General features: G+C 42.6%; 1 protein-coding gene across 5 annotated transcripts in view; it reads right to left on the reverse strand.

Annotated features, from left to right (window-relative positions):
* LOC125994407 (netrin receptor UNC5C) overlaps positions 1 to 19,190 on the reverse strand; it is a 143,840-nt gene that overhangs the window by 3,421 nt on the left and 121,229 nt on the right. For 2 of the 5 annotated variants that reach the window (XM_049763742.2, XM_049763743.2), the window contains 13 exons: positions 16,864 to 17,044; positions 15,832 to 15,999; positions 13,644 to 13,808; positions 11,272 to 11,319; positions 8,031 to 8,222; positions 6,538 to 6,755; positions 5,833 to 5,968; positions 5,602 to 5,689; positions 3,733 to 3,901; positions 2,159 to 2,392; positions 1,010 to 1,159; positions 771 to 935; positions 41 to 219 (listed from right to left, as the gene is read on the reverse strand). In XM_049763742.2, the coding sequence (XP_049619699.1) occupies positions 41 to 219; positions 771 to 935; positions 1,010 to 1,159; positions 2,159 to 2,392; positions 3,733 to 3,901; positions 5,602 to 5,689; positions 5,833 to 5,968; positions 6,538 to 6,755; positions 8,031 to 8,222; positions 11,272 to 11,319; positions 13,644 to 13,808; positions 15,832 to 15,999; positions 16,864 to 17,044 (2,093 nt within the window). The remainder of the gene's footprint in view (positions 1 to 40; positions 220 to 770; positions 936 to 1,009; positions 1,160 to 2,158; positions 2,393 to 3,732; positions 3,902 to 5,601; positions 5,690 to 5,832; positions 5,969 to 6,537; positions 6,756 to 8,030; positions 8,223 to 11,271; positions 11,320 to 13,643; positions 13,809 to 15,831; positions 16,000 to 16,863; positions 17,045 to 19,190) is intronic. The other 3 variants (XM_049763745.2, XM_068650296.1, XM_068650297.1) reach the window with 3 other exon arrangements.

Here is a 19,190-nt window from a genome sequence, read left to right on the forward strand (position 1 = left end):
TGTGCATGCAGTGTTGAGTCATTTGCAGAACTGAAGCGACCTGTCCAGGTTGAGCTTGTGGGCGAGCATCCTCCAGTCGTTGCCTCGCGTCTGCGGCGCGTCCAGACTCCCGCACAGTTTGTGTCTGATGGACAAGGGAATGCGGAAAGCATTGGGCCCCACTAAGGTGGTGATGTTGCTGGCTGGGTCCATCAGGGACGTGTCTATGCACTGGAGCTCCTACAACGAATTGAATTGAAATGCCACTACATTCTCTGGCCCCCAAAACACTTTTGTTTTCCAGAACAAAGTTCCTTCTCGGGAAAACTAATAAGGAGCAGGACGCCCGAAGATGAAGCAAAGCACAGAGAGAAGTTCCTCCACTAACTTCCACACTCTTAAAGGTCTGCAAGTCACAAAGTCGAGCTGCCTGCGACTCGTTCAATCATTCATAGCGAGGTGAGAGGTCACGCCGACATGACGGGAATAGCGAGGCTTTGATTTTGGCATACCCACAAAATCTAAGCGCATAGGCCTGGTGGGTTCAAAGGTCAGACGGAATGTCATGGCTTGGAACTCCCTCGCCGCGGTCACGTCGGATTTAACGTCGAAACTTGTGCAAATGAGATGCGATGCTCGTGGAGAGGACTTTGTACAGAACTTCTCTAAGTGGTTTGAAATGTTAGAATGAAAAAATTTCTAACATCCATCAAGCTTGATATAAATTCTGGGTGGTGATGTGAGATGATCATTGAGGGTTATTTTCTAAGCACGGTGGTGGGCGCACATACCTCCTCCAGAACGTTGCTGAGCTGAAAGATCTGGCCCTCACCCTCCACCTGCCTGACGCACAGCTTACAGCTAACCTCGGTGACAGCCGAGCTCATCCTCTCCAGCGTGAAGGTGCAGTGGAGGCTCCTGTGGCTACCGCTCCATACCTGGTAGAAGGGGATCTCCTGCAAGTCCAAATTCTTTCTTACTGTATCGAAATGGATTCTAGCAAGTTCACCAGGGTGTACTTGCGGGTCACCTGATATTTGGCGATGAGTTTGCTTTTCCAGTGTGGATGCGGCACGTCGTGGACGGACAGTCTCAGGTTGTGCGTGCTGTCTTTAAAGTTGAGGGTTTTGGGCTCGTCCAGGAGCTTGCCTCCCATTTGTGTCTCCATCTGAAGAACCTCCTGTAAAATATGACAATTGGGAGAATTTTTTTTTTCTTACACAATAAATCAACTACTAGTGGAACTTTTCATAGCAAGCACTACCTGAGAAAAAATTTCAATTTCCCCCCTAAAATTTTTCAATATAGAAATGTATCTATTTATTATAAAAAAATATTTTATAATGTCATGTGATGTAAGAAAAAATGGAAATAAATATGATGACGTAAATAAACTACATCAGTATTTTTTTTTAAATGCTTCACAAAAAACATGAAAAATTTTCACTGCCTCATAGGTTGACATTTGCCTATAAATGGCACGTGATGGCACCAAAGCACTGCCTTTACATGTTCAAAAATAGACTTTTTACTTTGTGTGGTGAAGCAGCATGTGGCTCCACTTTTGAAGGCCCTCAGCAATTTCATTCATATTTACGTGTAGGTTTGTGATCGAAGAACGGTACATTGATCATGCTCATTTGGATATTGCATTCCAAGTGTGGGTCTTCACAATTTCTTCCACCTTGCAAGTAACAAGACAAGAGGTTTGTAATATGCTAAACTGCATCTCTCCCAGAGTTGTTTTTAATGCTACGATTGTTTGTTTGAAATGCTAACCGCACTGTTACTATGCGTGTGTGCGCGCGTTGCACCTCAACTTGATCACTTCATGCATAAATTAGCAGCGTTAAGCTCCCCCGTATCAGATGCTCCCTCCGGTGTTTTGGAATATGTTTAAACTCTAAAGCATCAGCTCGTTTGACATTGCTCGACCCGGTTTTGTTTATCGCTTGCGAAGATGAAGACTCCGCACGCTCGCAACCTTCACATTCAAATGAATACAATCAAGCACCATCACTTCTTCTTAAGATGACTTGAGGCTTGGAGATGGAGACGGTCTTGAGTCGACAATAAACACGCTTATGTATTGTTAAAATATGTGGAATTATAACAAAGCGGCATAAAAAATAATGGCTGCATGTCGCTGTACCTAATGTTGTGTCCGGCCGGGTCTTACCTTGAGTGCATCCTGCGTGTCGTCCAGACAGTACACCCTGATGTGGTAGTCCAGCGTGGTGCAGGAAACGGGTCCGAAGACGGCCAGCTTCAGCCTCTTGGCGGCCGCCTTGCCCACCGACTGGCCCACCAGACAGTACGTGCCCAGAGTCTCCGTGAGGATGTGACAGGCCTCTGAGTCCATCTGCACGTAGCAGGGGGTGGTGAAGTTCTCCTCCCCCACCACCACCACATCCTAGTGGACACACACACACGTGTCACGGTGGAGCTATGCTGAGCACGAGCGGCGGAATTAGCAGTGGTGTAACGCCTTGGCCACCAACCAACCCTGACTGCAAACTCAACCTGCTGCTTCTTGAAAAACTCTTAAGTCAGGTCACTCGCATCTCAAGTCACCCTCGTGTTGCGCAATAAGTGATCTGTCGCTCAGCTTGAGATGAGGCCTAATCAATACACGAGGGCATGGGGAGCTAACATGCTATGAATGCATTATTAGCTGTAATCACAACTGTGGCCTGGCACCTGCAGAATTTAATTACTTTACTCCCCTGGATTTTAACGTTTATTCTTTTGGAAATGAACATTTCCCTGCAAACAAATGGACTTGCTGATGAAATTCCGCTTTTCATTTTCATTACACAATCCCTGCTGCTGCAAACACACACACACACACACACACACACACACACACACACACACACACACACACACACACACACACACACACACACACACACACACTGACATCGTATGCATGGCTAATTGCGCAGAGACATTGTGTGGAGCTGTGATAAGAAACACAAGACGAGCGAGCGAATGGGGATGATACGCACACGCACGCAGTATACAAACACGCACACGCCAAGATTGCTGAAGCTTCATGGTAAAAGAAGCAAAAAAAAAAAGAATGATGAGAGAGGAGGAGGAGGACGGCAGAAGCATAACAAATTGCAGCTGATAGGAGTCTCCTACTTCCTACCGCCTCTAGGAAAACTCTCGCCTGCTTTTCTATTTGTTTTATCCCCTACAGACGTGCTTTATATCATATAGTGTGTACGTGCCCTCTTTTGCTGCTGAAATATTAGTCACAGGTGGCTTTGTTATGCTCCAATGCTTGTTAAAACCCTAACCCTAGTTTGAAACCCTAACCCTAGTTTGAAACCTTAACCCTACTTTGAAACCCTAGTTTTAAACCTTAACCTTAGTTTGAAACCCTAGTTTTAAACCCTTACCCTGGTTTGAAACCCTAGTTTTAAACCCTAACCTTAGTTTGAAACCCTAGTTTGAAACTCTAACCCTAGTTTAAAACCCAAACCCTAGCATGAAACCCTAGTTTGAAATCCTGGCCCTAGTTTGAAACCCTAGTTTGAAACCCTAACGCTAGTTTTAACCCCTGACCCTAGTTTTAAACCAATTTAAAACCCTGACTCTAATTTTAATACAATTTTTTGCACTGCACATGCAAATGATAATGCCTTTCTTACCTTTTAACCTATTTAACTACCAGGCCCATTTACTTAAACTCCTAAGCGTGCACACAAACACAAACACACACACACACAAACACACACTCACCTCCCACTCCCCCATAGTCAGTTGGTTTTTCAGCTGTATGAGCCAGTCCTCATGGACGTTGTCAGCACAATGGTGGATGGTGAGGATGACCGGTCTGGTCAGCAGAGCTCCCGTTGGTCCACAGCTCACCACCGGACTCAGCACGGTCTGCACGTCCTCCATCGGGGGTCTGCGGAGGACAGATAAACACGTGGTCACAACATGTCGAGCGGAGGGGAGCGACCCGCAATAAAACGCTGTCAGGTTCAGCGTCGGGCCGTGTTGTCTAAAGCGGCGGAACTAGGTCGTCAAGCAATCAAACGGAAGGCCCAAATGAGGATTTGATCCGTCGCCACCTTCTGTCTCGTGTGAAAAAACATTGTCGCTTCAAGGCACATCTCGTTTTTTTTTTTTTTTTGCAGTCTTGACTTTAAAAAAAATATATTTTTGGGGCGAGCACTGCTCGAAGCAGCACTAATCCTCGACAGCATTATTGATTCAGCCGCTGGACCTCATTAATGACTCATGAAGGGAGAAGAAAAAGATAAAATAAACATTCCATCAAGGAGGCAAAATGTAGCGTAATCACTTTGGTGTAGCCGACGCCGAGGTTGCTGCTTAATCCGTTCGGTGGAATTGTATTCAGGCTCCGGTTTGAAGCTATCGGACGGAATTTTTCACAAATTTAACGTGACACTTTGCAGCTCAAGCTATTTAGTCATTTCGGGGGCCTGAAGCAAAGCCAATCAGCCGTGAACTGCCCCGAAAAAAGTTATATTTTCGCCTCGACAAGGTTTTCAATGACAAAGTCCTTAAAATCCGATTATTATCGAGCACTCTCAAGAGAGTAAGGACAGAAGAGGGAAGGAGACGATCACCATTCATGAATGAAAGTAAAGTAGTAAAGTTAAAATATTTTAAAAAAATGACAATAATATTTTACCGCCAATTATTGTTCAATCCTCCTGTCAAGAGTGAAGTGACCTTATGACCTTCTAAATGTTTCTTTTTGCATCCATTCAAATATCACCTCTCTACTTCCTTACTACTCCGACGAGACATTTTTCCAAGAGTTTCTTTCCCTCCAAGATAGTTTGTGAGCTGTTCCAAAGTGGCTGCTCAACTGTACAGCAGCTATGCACTCGGAATGGCAATATTTTTCTCTCACATGTCCCGCAGAGAGTTTGAGGAGAAGGAGAGGATTAGAGGACGTGTCGCAGTAAAAACAGCAATCCCCACTATAGCCGCTGGCCAGCAAATAAAAAAGAAATGACGTGCAGTATATCTGCATTTTTTTTTTCTTTTTCTTTTTCCCAGGCTGTGAGGCAAGTTTTGTTTTTCCAACATTGAAATGCAGCGAGTGTGCTTTCATAGCGATATGGAACGAGAACATCCGCAGTGGGTCTTTAACACCCACACTTCAATATGAGGCAATAGATAGCGCAACGAATCATATGATTAAATTATTACTAATTTATTCAAAATTATGCTAAATATATCTTAGATATGGAAAAATTGACAATGGGTCAGTCCGCTTTTTTTTTTTTTTTTTTACCACAATTGCTTATTTTTGACCGACCGTCTTGTCGAGTGATGTCTTTTTTTTTCCGTTTAATTTATTCATCGTTTAATTTATTTAATTTATTCATCGTTTAATTTATTTAATTTATTCATCTTTTTTTGGGGTTTAATTTATTTAATTTATTCATCGTTTAATTTATTTAATTTATTCATCGCGAACTATCAGTTGAGGTGATCAATAAATGTAAATATAATAATAATGGCGAGAAATATGCACGGACAGCAAAAATGCATCAGGCTGGCAGCTGGGAAAGCACATAGGAGAAAAAGTGAAAGGAAGGGGGGGCGGGGAAAGCGGCTAAGACTTGCCTGGAGCTGTCCTTCCTGTGCACCGTCACATACATCTCGTAGACGCGGCCCTGGGGGACGGCACCCGCCGGAACCAGCAGACTCACTCCTGCAACCACAAGCAGCACAAACACCTTGCACAATGAGCATATTGTTACGATAACTGCCATTCACAAAAAATGGAGCACCAGGTCCTACTTTCATGGGTGGAATTTGGATTGGCTGCAGAAAAGGTTTATAATTGGCATTTACCCGAGTTAGGCACAATGAGGTGTCCTCCCTGGTTGTTGAAGGAGCCGTGCGCGGTACACGAGGGGTCTCGAGTGCGGGCCAAGCTCTGGTTACGAAGGTTCATCGTGTCGCTGTTCTCCAGCAGAGATTGCGTCAACTACAAGAGCAAAGTTACATGATTAATAATAATAATCAGTTTTACTTTATTTATTTAACTTTCTTTGTTTTACACTTCTCAGTACAGTATTTTATTTGTATTATTTTATTTACGTTGCGATAAGTAAAAGTTGGTCACTAAATAGAGACAACGTGAAGTACTTCATGGAAAAATATGTTTTTTTTTTTTTTTTTTGCCCTTTTGGTTTCCTTGAGAACAGCGACTTGGCAAGCTGAGCCTCGTGCCTGGGAGCGCCGCCACGAGGCTCAGCTGGAAGAGGAAAGATCTCAAATCACCGTAGGGTATCAAGTGGTAAAAAAAAAGAAGAGCTGCTTTGCATTTCATGGTCTAAATGTGAGCAGACTTGTAAAATAAGCCATTTACGATTCAGCTTCAGTTTTTTTTCCATTATTAGCCATCACGTCATGCCATGTTGATGATGCCATCATATTTTTGGGAGGCCCTGTTGAAATCCTGTTATATGTTTGCTTGGCATATCCATTTTTTTGTTTATTTGATGAGGTTGTCTTCAAAAAGGCTTCTTTTTTGGCGTATCTCACGACCCTTACCTTGGGAGAGAGCTTGGACGTAAAGTCTCCTCCGAGGTCGTCCTGCGGCGTGACAAGGCCGGAGGAGTTGTACACCTTGATCTTCAAGTTGGGGAGGGGCTCTAAGAGTGGAGAGTTGGTCATTGGAATTTTATCGGACACGTCGCGGAGGGCATATGCGGGACCGCCGTACGTGGCGGCGACATTTGTCAAATCGGGAGGGGCTGAAAAAAAACCAGCTAGGGAGGAGGGGAGGTAAAGGGGGGAGAGAACGGAAATAGGGACAATGGAAATGAAGTTAAGCGTTTAAAAAGAAAAATCAAGTACACAAACATTTGCTATCGTGAAAACCAACATAAGCACGGCTTTCCCAAACAATATCGTAATAGCATTGTTGCCCAAGTCATTTAAGTAAAGTTGGATTGTTAGCATTTAGCACGTTAGCTAACAAATTGCTCCTTTACTTCTGTCATTGGCATTCAACACATTGGCTAGAAAAAAAAACACAATTGGACAGATATAGGAAACCCAGAATGTAATATTCTTTACTTCTGCTTTTAGTATTTCATGTTTAAAACTCCCTGGTGCGTATTTTTACACGGCTCCTTCCTGAGTCGTCCCCGCTAACGTCCGTAAAAATGACAGTGTCCATGTATCACAAGATAACTTCCTGGCCTCCTACTAGCACTCATAAATAAATTCACATCTGCAATGTAAAACACAGATATAAAACCATAAAAAAAGAAACATGGACATGAGGAACACACTTGTTCTTAACCACTTCAATATTTTCTGTTCTAGCATATTAAGTTACATCTTGTGTGTCACCAAGGTGCTTAGCGTGAAGCTACGTAATTAGCTATACACGCTGTAAAGACAATATGCGAGTTTTTCAGCAAATAGCTGAATCGGTGAATTTATGAATATCGAACCGAGGGATGCGCACAACTACCAGATCGATCTCGAATTCCCTGACATTTCTCGAAAGCAATTAATACGTGCAACAGTGAGCTTCTTTGGGTCCTTCCCATTAGATAGACGGAAAGAAATGTCAACGCAGGCAGGAAGACAAGTGCGATTTAACCACGGGAAAGACAGATGCTACGGGTGGTAGTCAATGTGGCGCCGGGGGAACAAGCTCAGGTAAAGTCGGCGGGAGGGATGTTGACCAACGGGATGAGGGATTGACCGAAATGTGCGAGACACTCTCCAATTCCAGCCATGGGAATTTGCGGGAAGTCATTTGATCATAATGAATGAATGACACATACACATAAGCATCTTTCTCAGTTGCAAACGTTTTGTTGCAAATCCAGGGCTCGATAGTTCGACAAGCCACGGTTGAAACGGAACAAGACAGTTACTTTAAACGGCCTTCGTAGGCTTTCACTATTCAGGAATTTCTCCAACTGAGCCCCAGTCGGAAGAACGTACCCAATCTTCCTCAAAGACCATAACATTGTTTACACACTGGATCAATGGATCAGACAGGATCGAGTCAAGGCTGCAAGTACCTGATCTGGCTGTCTTGATGTTGACCGACTGGAAGCCTCCGTTGAGCGCGGACGTGTCGATGATGTCTGAGTCGAAGTCGCGGTGCGTCTTGCGGTACACAAAGAGTGCCACGATGACCGAGATGACCAGACACATGATGACGGCGATGACCACGCCCACATAGAGTGCCACGTCGTCCGTGCTTGGAGCCGCTGGAAAAACACAATTAGTACAATTTATATAAACAAATAAAAAACTGATAAACAAAAAAATAAAAATAAATAATAGTCATTGGACTACAGACTCCTCCAAATACTGCCTGGACAATGACATGATCTGACTGTCCTACCTTTCAGACTGCAAGGACTGTGAAACTTAAACAAGCCTCAGGCATGCGTAATAAGAGCATTTGTCTAGACACCATCTTAATAAGCTTGTTAATTATTTTACAAGGGTCCTCCTTCAATATGACACGCGACTTTCACTTGGAACATTCACCTGCACCGCAGCATACCGACAGCTCCATTCTTTTTTATTTAGTTTTGTTGATTAACTTCCATGTTTCCCCCCCCCACAGTCTTCAGATGTAGTTTTTGAAAAGTAAATTAAAAATGACATTAAATTTAATAGAATATCAATATTTTGTAATTAGTATTAATTATAATACACGTTAATTAGACTTAAGTCAGCCAGGATAAGCCCCAGCCCATCTGCGACCCTAGTGACGATAAGCGCCATCATGGATGGATGGATGGATGGATGGATGGATGGATGGATGGATGGATGGATGGATGGATGGATGGATGGATGGATGGATGGATGGATGGATGGATGGATGGATGGATGGATGGATGGATGGATGGATGGATGGATGGATGGATGGACGCTTTTTATTCGGGTCGCATAGATCTTGCATTCCGATGCACGTCTTCTCAGAAAAAAAAACCTCAAGAGTGACCACCTGAGGGCGCTGTGAACCACCTCAACCGTCTCAGGGGATGCTGAACGGAGGATCGAAGGCGTGACGACTGCACAGGCTTGTTTCTCATAATTAAGTCTGAGCAGGCCGTGAACCTTTTCATATAAAAAAAAAAAAAAAAAATCTGGGGTAACCACAGAATCTTAATCATACAGCAAATTGCTATCGGTTCATTGTTCACACACTACAATATTGCAGATTTATATATATATATATGTATTTTTTTTACACGTTGCCAAGTCTGACTTTAGAGAAGTAAATTACAAAGGCATTTTAAATCGGATTAGTTGGAAACCAAATCTAAGAAGTACTTCTTAAGATCTTAATATTCTCATTTTTTTACCGAATGATGATGTAGTGACGTAATTGCATATCGTAACTGTTATGTTTCTTTATATTCTTCACGTTTCATATGGAACTGCTGTGCCGGCAGCGCCCTGCAAAAGGATTGTAATCCTCTTAAATGATAATTTTGTGATAGCAATCATGATGCATCTTTATTAATCAATCTTTAATCTGATTGACCTTCTATTTTAAGGTCTCCAACACGAGAACTGTCACTTGAAAGTTTATTTAATGCCCTTTTACAGCTTGACAGCCTGGTATAATAGGCTGTCTCCTGACAACGAGACACAGGAGAGGGGGGGGGGAAAAGCAACTGGACATGGGTGAACACTTTCGACCCGCTTGGATGAATAATGGTTTTGGACGTGTACGCGTGCGAGCGCATGTGTGCATGTGATTTGAAGGCAGCATGGCAGAATGAATGGGCTGTGATAGAATGAGGAAGAAGTACTGTCATGGTAAACAGCAATACGTACATGGAGTGGGTGGAATCGAACCTGCACACTCTGCACTGTGAGGCGGACGTGCTAACCAGTGTGCCACAACGATTTAGTTTTTTAATCTTGTGGAAAAAAGTTTTAATATTGTATGGAAAAACTACTAAAAGCTGAAACATTATGAAGATAACGGTTATTTATTGCAAATATCGTAATAAGTTCCGACAATAGTTTGAGTAAAAGTACTGTATATAAAAAAAAAGTTGTCAGTAAGGAAACTTTTTGTCACTACTAGTATTCCATTTTTGTCAATTCACTCTTTTCCCCATACTTTTTATTTGTGATCCAGAACTTCAAAGTCATCTCAGCGAATAAGAACTGACCCACACATTTTAAATTCAAAGCTCTCCAAATTGAGTTTTCTTCACGCCCGTGGATACACAAGTATCACCTTGTAGTCCCCTTGTGTGTGTTTGTCACACAACAAAATGTGAAAAACCCGTTCCACATTTCTACATCTGAGTGGACACACTATAAAAGGAGCCAATGAAACACCTGAAGCGAGAGTCGTATTCGTACATCTTTGATGCTGTGCTCAGTCTAATCTGACAGCGCTCGATGCGAGGGGGTGGATGTTTTACGCTCAAATTCCAGCTCGCACGTACACACACACACACAAAGTAAGCACCCAAAGGTAGTTAGCTAAGTCAGTATTTGTGAAATTTTATGTTATCATCATAGGCCAGGGTGGGTCGTTGGCTGTCTATGTAGGTAATCAGGTAGCTAGCCATCGGCCATTTTGAAATTCAGTCACGCTTTGTACTTTCATCCCATTTAGTCAACATCAAATTGACGCAAATAAACGTACCAGTCAATTTTTGACCCAAGTTAGGTTATTTTTGAAGTAACAGTACAATAGGGAGGCTAGCTAGATACAGTTGGTAAGTAGCAAGGAACCATAATTAGCCAGTTAGCTAGGTAGGTAGCTAGGTACAATAAGGTAGGTTGGAAGTAGAAGCTGGCAACACAGAGTAGCGTCTGCCTGGTTATAAAAATCATAAACACATAATGAGCCATTTCAACCCGAGCATATGCAAAGTGTCTGGTGTAATTCCACAAAGTACGACTTTGTGGATTTTGATAAACGTCTGTCAGAATGTTTTTATTAAGATTGAAGAACTGTTTTAAAATGCGTCCTTTCACACTTGGTTTTCCTCCTTTGAACAATTTATTTACCGCTTCCCTTGAAAATGCCTTCAAATTGAATCTACTACATGGCTTTGATTTACATTCCCATCACACTGGCAACAGAGAAAAATAATTGATGTGTCTTTGATGCCGGCATGAGAGCACAGTTTACTTCTTGAAGGAAACAAATACACGGATCTTGTGATAAGAGGAAAGCACAAATAGACATGGACACAAAAACACACACGTTCACAAATACTCACACAAAGGAAGCAAGAAGAAAAAAGGCGAGGAATGAAGGATAAAACTTACATGTGAATCCCACATCACTCTTTTCTTTGGACGTCTCAAACAATGAACCTTGGGGACAGGGAAAAGAAGGAATGAAGGATGGATGGATGGATGCTTGGATGAACTAAACAAAAAAAAGGAGTCAAATGGGACAACACACGGACTCAACACTATCAGCCTTGTTGATCTCCGATGCCATTCAACGACAAATGTGTGACTCTTTTTGCACACCGTTTGTTCTTAATCGTCGGCGCATCTGCCAAATGCCAAACCGATTAGCGGTCGGGATGATGCTAAAATGCTAACGTGGCGTGACAGGAATGCAAGGCACGCCCAATTATAAAACAAGACAGCGTGGAAGAAAAAAAAGCATTTGATCAAGCATGGAAGCCAAATGCGATTCTTTTTACAAAGTCGTTCATATTTGTGCTCATTTTTAAAAGGCAATAAATTGAGTCATATTCAGGTATACATGCAGTAATTAAATCAGTTTATAATTGCCAATAGAGTCACAAGATGGTGACTGCATTTATTTATCTCCTCACGTCCTACAATATATTAAAAAATATATTTCTTCACTTTTTCTCAAAGATTAAAATGGATAAAAATAAGGTTATAGGTGAAACCAATTTACATAATACAGACATGTTGATTACTCCTTAAGAAGACCACCAAATTATCCAAAATTCATTATTAAAAAATTCATTATTAAAATAAATTAAAAAGGGTAAGCAAAATAGATTTCAAGGATGAAATAAATAGTAATATGATTACTATCATATTCTGTATTTCAAAGACTCTTCTCCAGGTTTAAATGTGCTACATTAAATTTAAAAAAAATATTGCCTCCAAATTGTCATAACAAGAAAAAAGGTCGTTTTAGTATTCTACCTGCTTTCTTGCGTCATGCAAACGCAAACAGTAAAAAACATTACGCCACTGCTGTGCTATCTCCGCAAATTACTGCAGCCCTAAAAGACGACAGCAGAATTTATTTGCAGCGACGTGACACGCACATGCTCACACACATTTTATGCCTTCCTGTTAGTGCTACAGGAAGTAGTTGAAACACAAGCCCGGTGTGTCGAGTCGTTACAAAGACAGAAAGTCAATTGGGCCTGAATGAATAATCCTGCATTGGAGAAAAAGCTGGCAACATTAAAGCAGCAATATAGAATAACTGCATTTAAACGGCATCAAAATCATTATGACGGATTCTTAACGAGTCACCGAATCTTCCTTGTTACCATGGTGACCCTTGATGGACAAAAAGAAGTTTGCTGCTGACAACACAACTTACCGGTTCTCTTTTTTCAGTCTTTGTGGGTTGGACAGTACATACGTATGGATCTGGATGTACTTTCACTTGTTGATTCATTTTGTCATCCCGAGAAGCCGGTACGACTCGGAAAAATAATGATCGTGACAAGGCGCCGGCTGATCATTCCTCGCTAATAAAGGGTTGTTGTCGCTCAGCGCTGTCGCTGAGAACCTGTGGCATCCTTGGGTGCGCAAACATGTGACAATTTGCCCGCGTGTGTGTTCTAAAAATACGTTGCGCTATGTTTTCTTTTCTCCTCTCGTCAAATGTCTGCCAATTACTCGGGGCGCAATGAGGTACTCCTCGTGCTGCAAGTCAACAAATATAATTGGCCGCACCTTGGAGAACCGCCGCTATCTCGGCTTTCAAGCTTTTTAGAAATTCACCACATAATCATGGCGGGAATGAGCCAAATGACAGTTCAATTGGTGGCTGATGCACTTTATGATTGTTATTTAGGCCATGCGACGTTTTTCGAAGAAAGGAGGCTTTGACTTGACCGGGCCACCGGCGGGCGACGTGCGGAAAATAAATGCGGATGAATCGACACTATGAAAGAAGGGAGAGAGACACAAGGCAGGCGAAGGGAGAGATGATAGCGACGCCTGAGGAAGAGTAGGAGGAAGGTAGGGATGTGGCATGAAACAAAAAGCAACACTGCCTAATTGCTGCATCTTTTATGCTGTACATTCAAAACACAAAATCTATACAAACGATCCCTTGAAAAAGCCTCCGATAGCAGAAATCTGATGAAGTGGGTGAGGGAGGGGCAAAGATAACCGTGAAAAGGTGGCCTTCGCTCTCTACTCAATCTTCCAACGAAAAAGAGAAGAGAGCAAAGCCTTGTCCTGGAAAAAGGACGGAAATGTGACATTTGAAAACTCATTTTGGAGCCAGCGTGTCAGGGGAGAAGGCTGAGCGCAATAGAAACTTGCCTGCTGGCTGAGGGAAGATGAAAGAACAGAACATAATGGCTAATCCCAAACTTACATCATATTTGAAAGATTCTGCTACTTTGCTAAAAATGATTAGTTTGGGATTTGTCAACATGGCTTGCAGCGTGTCAACTCACTTTGCATACAAAGTCCGTCGGTGCAGTTCTGAGAGTTAAGCACCAAACCCTCGCAGTCCTTCCCGCCGTTTTTGGGCGCCGGGTTGTTGCACTCCCGCCTCCTCCACTGGGTGCACTCCGTCCCGCAGGCCGACCACTTACTCCATTCGGTCCAGTCGCCATCCACTAGAGGGAACGCAAAGGAAACGAAAACATGAGCGCTTTGAAAAAATTTACAAAAATAGTTGCGGAAGGGGGTGCAAATACAGTAACATGCATCTCACAGCCAAAAAAAAACAACAACTAATTGATGCGCCATACAAAAGGCTGAATGCTTATAGGTACCACAAGGGGGCGGCAAAGTACAAGTGTTGCTTTGTAAAGTGACATTCCAGTAGAACAAGAATTGAGCGGGAACATTTTACAGAAATGTCTGAATTTAGTAGGAAAGCATAGAAATTCAATAGAAATGGTGCAAAAATGAGCATTAAGCAAGAAGAAAAAGTGAAAATTACAGAAAAATTGTGTGAACCATAAAATAATTGAAGAATATTTTAGAAAAGTTTAGAATTTATGCTAAGAAAAAATATATAATATAACATATATATATTATATATAATAATTTAATAATTTAATAATATATATTAAACTATATTGTTGAAAATTAGATGGAAAAAAACCTATTGATCTGAATCTGAGCATGAATGAAATTTTCTGTTTGCACTGTGACTGACTGGTGGAATAGGAGTAAAATAATACCGTCTAGTAATGTACAAGAGTTTGTGCACAACAATCCGCCAGTTTATCGCATGGCAACACTGCTTTTTAATCTCATTTAATGGTATGAAAGTCTATTGCACTTCCATAAATTGGGGAGATGAAATTGCACAATTGTGCGTTGGAATAACAAGGATTGCTCAAACGGGTGATGAAAATATTTATTGGAAGAAAGAGTATTACAAATATTGTTTGTATATTCAGAGGACGCTATAGAACTGTAAATGTGTGTTTGATGAAATAATAATAATATAAGTGGAGTATACAGTGGAACTTCAACTTTGGAAACTCGTAAAAAATTTGCAATCATCTTCCCCTGTGGTTCATCATTCACGCCTGCACAAGTTCAGATTTTTAAGTGATCACATATTTATTATCCGCTAAAAGTATTTGGTCAAATTTGCTATGTTAGCCGCTAGCCACAAGCAAGCTAGCCACCGATGGGATTTTGTACGACGGTTAGTGACAATTAACGTTTAAAGAATATTTCATTGTTTTTTTGTTTTTTTTTTGAGTGTTCCACTGTATACAAGAACGTGCAATGATACATCAGCAGCAAGCTTTATGAAGCCTGAAGATGGCCGTCAGGGGCAGTCTGTCCCTTGGAGCATTCATGGACTTTTCCAATGTCCTCTGCAACTTCCCTGTCCGGCTCCGGCATGTTGCCAGTCTCCTCTAAAAGACACAGGTCACACTTACCTCAGTTTGGGTTTATTTATAGAAAAGGGAAAGGTGCGCCCATCGAGCTATCTTGCTAGCAGGTTTTGTAATTAACGCAAACCGCAACAAAACCTACGTAGCATGTAGCTGCTCCGTCAGTAATAGTAGAGTTTGGATCCCAGGCCTTTATGTTCTTCTTGTATGTAACTGTAAGAAAAGTAACTGGGCAAAAGTCTTCCTGTTTACGGAAAAAATCGTTCTGGACGACTATTGATCTAGTAGCTGTTCCTGGAGTGGTGCCCAAGTTTGTTGAAAAAAAAAAAATACCCAAAGGGTCTCAGGTGTTTTAAGTCATCTGTTTACGGCCACACGATCACAAGACATGTCCGGGCAATAAATTGCATACTATTTTGAAGCAAATGTTTTTCCCAGTGAAAATCTGAAAAACGAACATCCTGCTCTCCTATAGATGCCATAAGACCGCGGCACTACTTTTATTTTTATGAAGCTCTTCAACTCACTCCAACATGGTTCGTTGGTACCAAATAGCCACAAAATGGTGACAAAGCACACTACTTTTCTCTCAATGTAGAAGGTCCTCAAATCACTTCAACAAAGTGCCCTGACATCAACACGCCACAAGATGGCGCCAAAGAAACATAATGATGATGAAATATTACCGCTTTATGTTGTGTTATATCGCAACTCTATGACACCACCTGCCCATGACGTTGCATTTGAAGTTCTGGCAGAAAAAGGGGTTCAAACTCACCGGTGCACAAGGAGGTGCAAGGCAGTTTCTGGATGGCCTGTCCATCACAAGGCAGTCCTCCGTTTAAAGGGGCAGGGTTAGTACAGCTGCGAGTTCGTTTCTGGAAGCCCCGCCCACAGCGGCTGTTACACACTGACCACTCCGTCCATGTCGACCAGCCACCGTTCACTGTGAAGTTACAAATCAACGGCATGTCATGCAACGTCACGATTAAAAAAAAAAAACTGTTTCGTGACACAAATGGAGTCGACGGAACGTGTCGGTCAGTATTTGAAGCGACACCTTCCTATCAATGAAACAAAAATAGGTCAAATTGAGCTTCTTCATGGAGCTTCCTCCCCACCATCTTTTTTTTCATCCCCCTGGTGATCCACCGCATCCCTGCACTATCCTTGCAACTTTTTCACCTTGTCAACAGCATCAGTCGGGCCCCTCTGGGAGAGCCGAGGAGATTGAACCGCAGATTGAACAATCTATTTCTGTAAGGATACATCAGTGTCAAAGCACTCCATCTCGGGCTGTCTGTCTGTTGCGGCGCACACTTACACACACATGTAGTTATTTCTGATTGAAGCACACGGCGGAGCGGTGCCACGGCCGTTACGCTGGGGAGAAACACGCCGAGTGTGTGTTGTTTTTTTGTTTTAGCGTGTGTGTGTCGTCCGCGCATTGTTTCCTCTGACCAAAATCTGGGACTTATTAGTATTACTCGTTTTGATGCCATTGCGAGTTACAGCTAAAAGATCTTCCCATATTGTTTGTCTTTTTATATGCTAGCTCTTTCCTCTCAGGATATTCTTTGAAAAGAATCAATAGAATACGATGATAGGTCAATAGTTCCAAAAAGTTGGAAGATGATGAGTCTGCGTTCGACAGCGAGCCGGGTGATGGAAAAAAAAAAAACACTAATCCAACGTTTGAGCTCAAAGATCTTTGGGCGGGATAATCAATAAGGGTTAGTACGTCTGACTTTATGTAAGGGTGATTCAAAAGTGAATTTTCACGCAGAGGCTAATTCGTCCATCTGCTTACCGTAAACAATGACGGTGGCCGTTGTGCTGTGTCTCTTGGCCACGATGTTCTTGGCCACGCACGTATAGTTAGCCGTGTCGGAAAGACGCGCTTGTTTGATGATCAGGTTGTGGTCGATGGTGATGTAGAAGTTTCTGTCCTCCGCAGGGTCGATGATCTCTCCATTCTTCACCCACTCCACCTGTCGGAACCAAGAACGGCCCAGAGTTCAATATTCATGACAGATTTCAATCAAACCTGCCCAGGGACTTATCATCACAAGGATTATTTTTCGACCAATCACGTCAGACTCTTGATGACATGTTCATTTCCCTTGTTCTGATTGGTCGGTCTCATCATAATTTGATCCAGTCAATTAGCGACACGTCTCTTAACGATCGACACACATTAACGGATCAAATAATCGGCATCTCTGGTGATTATGATGCATTTTATTCTTACTTTGAATGTTTTTGTTTTGATTGAGAACTGGCACAGTTGTAAATGTGGAGATCCCACACAGGCGACTGGCAACGGAGAAAAGCAGGCAAGTGTCCTGAACATATGCTTTTACAAGACTCCTCGGGTGAAGGGTAGGACAGCGGGGAATATCCTATTTATGAGCCTAATCACATTTCCCGAGCGCAGTATTTACGGCGGCGAGCTCTCGTAAATCCAGCCTGTCCGAGCTTTACGGCCGAGGCATAAATGTTGGCGGCAACGTTGTTCCATTCGCATTGTTTAATTTCCTTCTCACTTTACGTTAGGAAATGGAAATCTCAGATGTGGGGAAAACAGAGCTGGCGTTGTTATTGTGCTGCTAGCAACTTGATGCTCCTCTTCGCAGACTTGATTCTTGGGATGACGGAAAGCTGCTTGTTTGACCTTTTGCTTTCGAATATAAAAGTAAAGGTTATGCTCCACAACAAGAAAATGGAACATGCAGGCTGTGTACGGGAAATATTTGAAGCTGGACTGGCCAAAAATATCAAGATGGGTTCAGGAGGACATACAGCTAAGCTAAGTCGCATCAGTTGAAGCAAGTGAGACATCAAAGGAACCGGAAGAACCCATCCGTCTGTCTGTCCATCCATGCAATCAATTCATCTGTCTGTCTGTCCGTCCATCCATGCAAACAAACCATCCATCGTTTGGTCCGTCCGTCCGTCAATCCACCCATCCCTTCCACTCCAGCAATTCTTTTGTAGCGTCACACACGTGCTGAGGTCTTCTACTCCATTAGTTCTTTTCCTTCTTTGCAAACACAGTTTATAAATGACTCCCAGTCAGCAAAATCAATGAGAACAAACATGCCTCCTGCACTTAAAAAGTCATTTGAACTTCAATGCCAATTAACCCCAGCAACCTTCCGCTCTCGCACTTGCTTACTGTAGCATTTTCCATGTCTGCAAATGAAACAGACGCACGACGAGGCAAAAGCAGATCTCTTCTGTTTTATCACAGCTGTAGTGCACTCATTTCTTTTTCAGCATCCGTTGGGCTCAGACAACGAGACCCCAATACGGTCGCAGACATCGCATCATTAGCCCCAGCGTGGGTTTGTGTACAAGACAGCAGACGGTGGCTGATTGGATCAAGACATTCTTGGCAGGGTTGGCTGGGCGGACATATTTGTTATTTTGACTCTCGCCCCAACATCACCTGTCTCCCCAGCGTTAGACACAAGACACACAAACACGACTTTTGATACACGCATGCTCGCTCACACCACACACACAGATAATATGTATAGCCTTGGCCTTGGTTTCAACTGAGAGAGGATTTGCTAAAGGTTCAGCAAGAGTCCACTCTTCTTTGAAACAAAAGGAAAGCAGTTTTGCCCGGTCAGTAATAAACTTGAATCATGACTACGCCTAAAATGTTAGGGTTAACATGTCCGCCTGGTTGCAGCATTTTGAGTGATTTTTAAATCAAAATATTTTTCAATACCATAAAGGGTTGTCCGAATTCAGGGTAGTGCCTCTTCATTGGCGAGGACGGACAAGAAGGTCTTCTCTTGAGTAACAGCATAGTTTGCCTGTAAACTGGCAATTTATTAAAACTAGTCTCTGGAAGTCACTCGGGATCGTCCGCATCACCCGGTGTGCACCGAGTGGACTGAGCGGCAAAACTTTTACACAATTGTACGGCATTTGATGTGAAAACCGGTACAATTCCCTTTTTCATCTACTGTTGCTCGAAGGACAAACGTCCCATCTCAAGCTGTGCAAGATCAAGGCAAAGGCAAAGCGTTAATGCACGGCGCTTTCTATCTGCCTGCTTTTTTAGCGGTGCCGGCGGAACAAAGGCTTGGATAAAAGTAGGCCACGTTATAGATATTTTGTTGC

The sequence above is a fragment of the Syngnathus scovelli genome, chromosome 3, assembly GCF_024217435.2.
Source record: "Syngnathus scovelli strain Florida chromosome 3, RoL_Ssco_1.2, whole genome shotgun sequence".
Classification (NCBI taxonomy): Eukaryota; Metazoa; Chordata; class Actinopteri; order Syngnathiformes; family Syngnathidae; genus Syngnathus; species Syngnathus scovelli.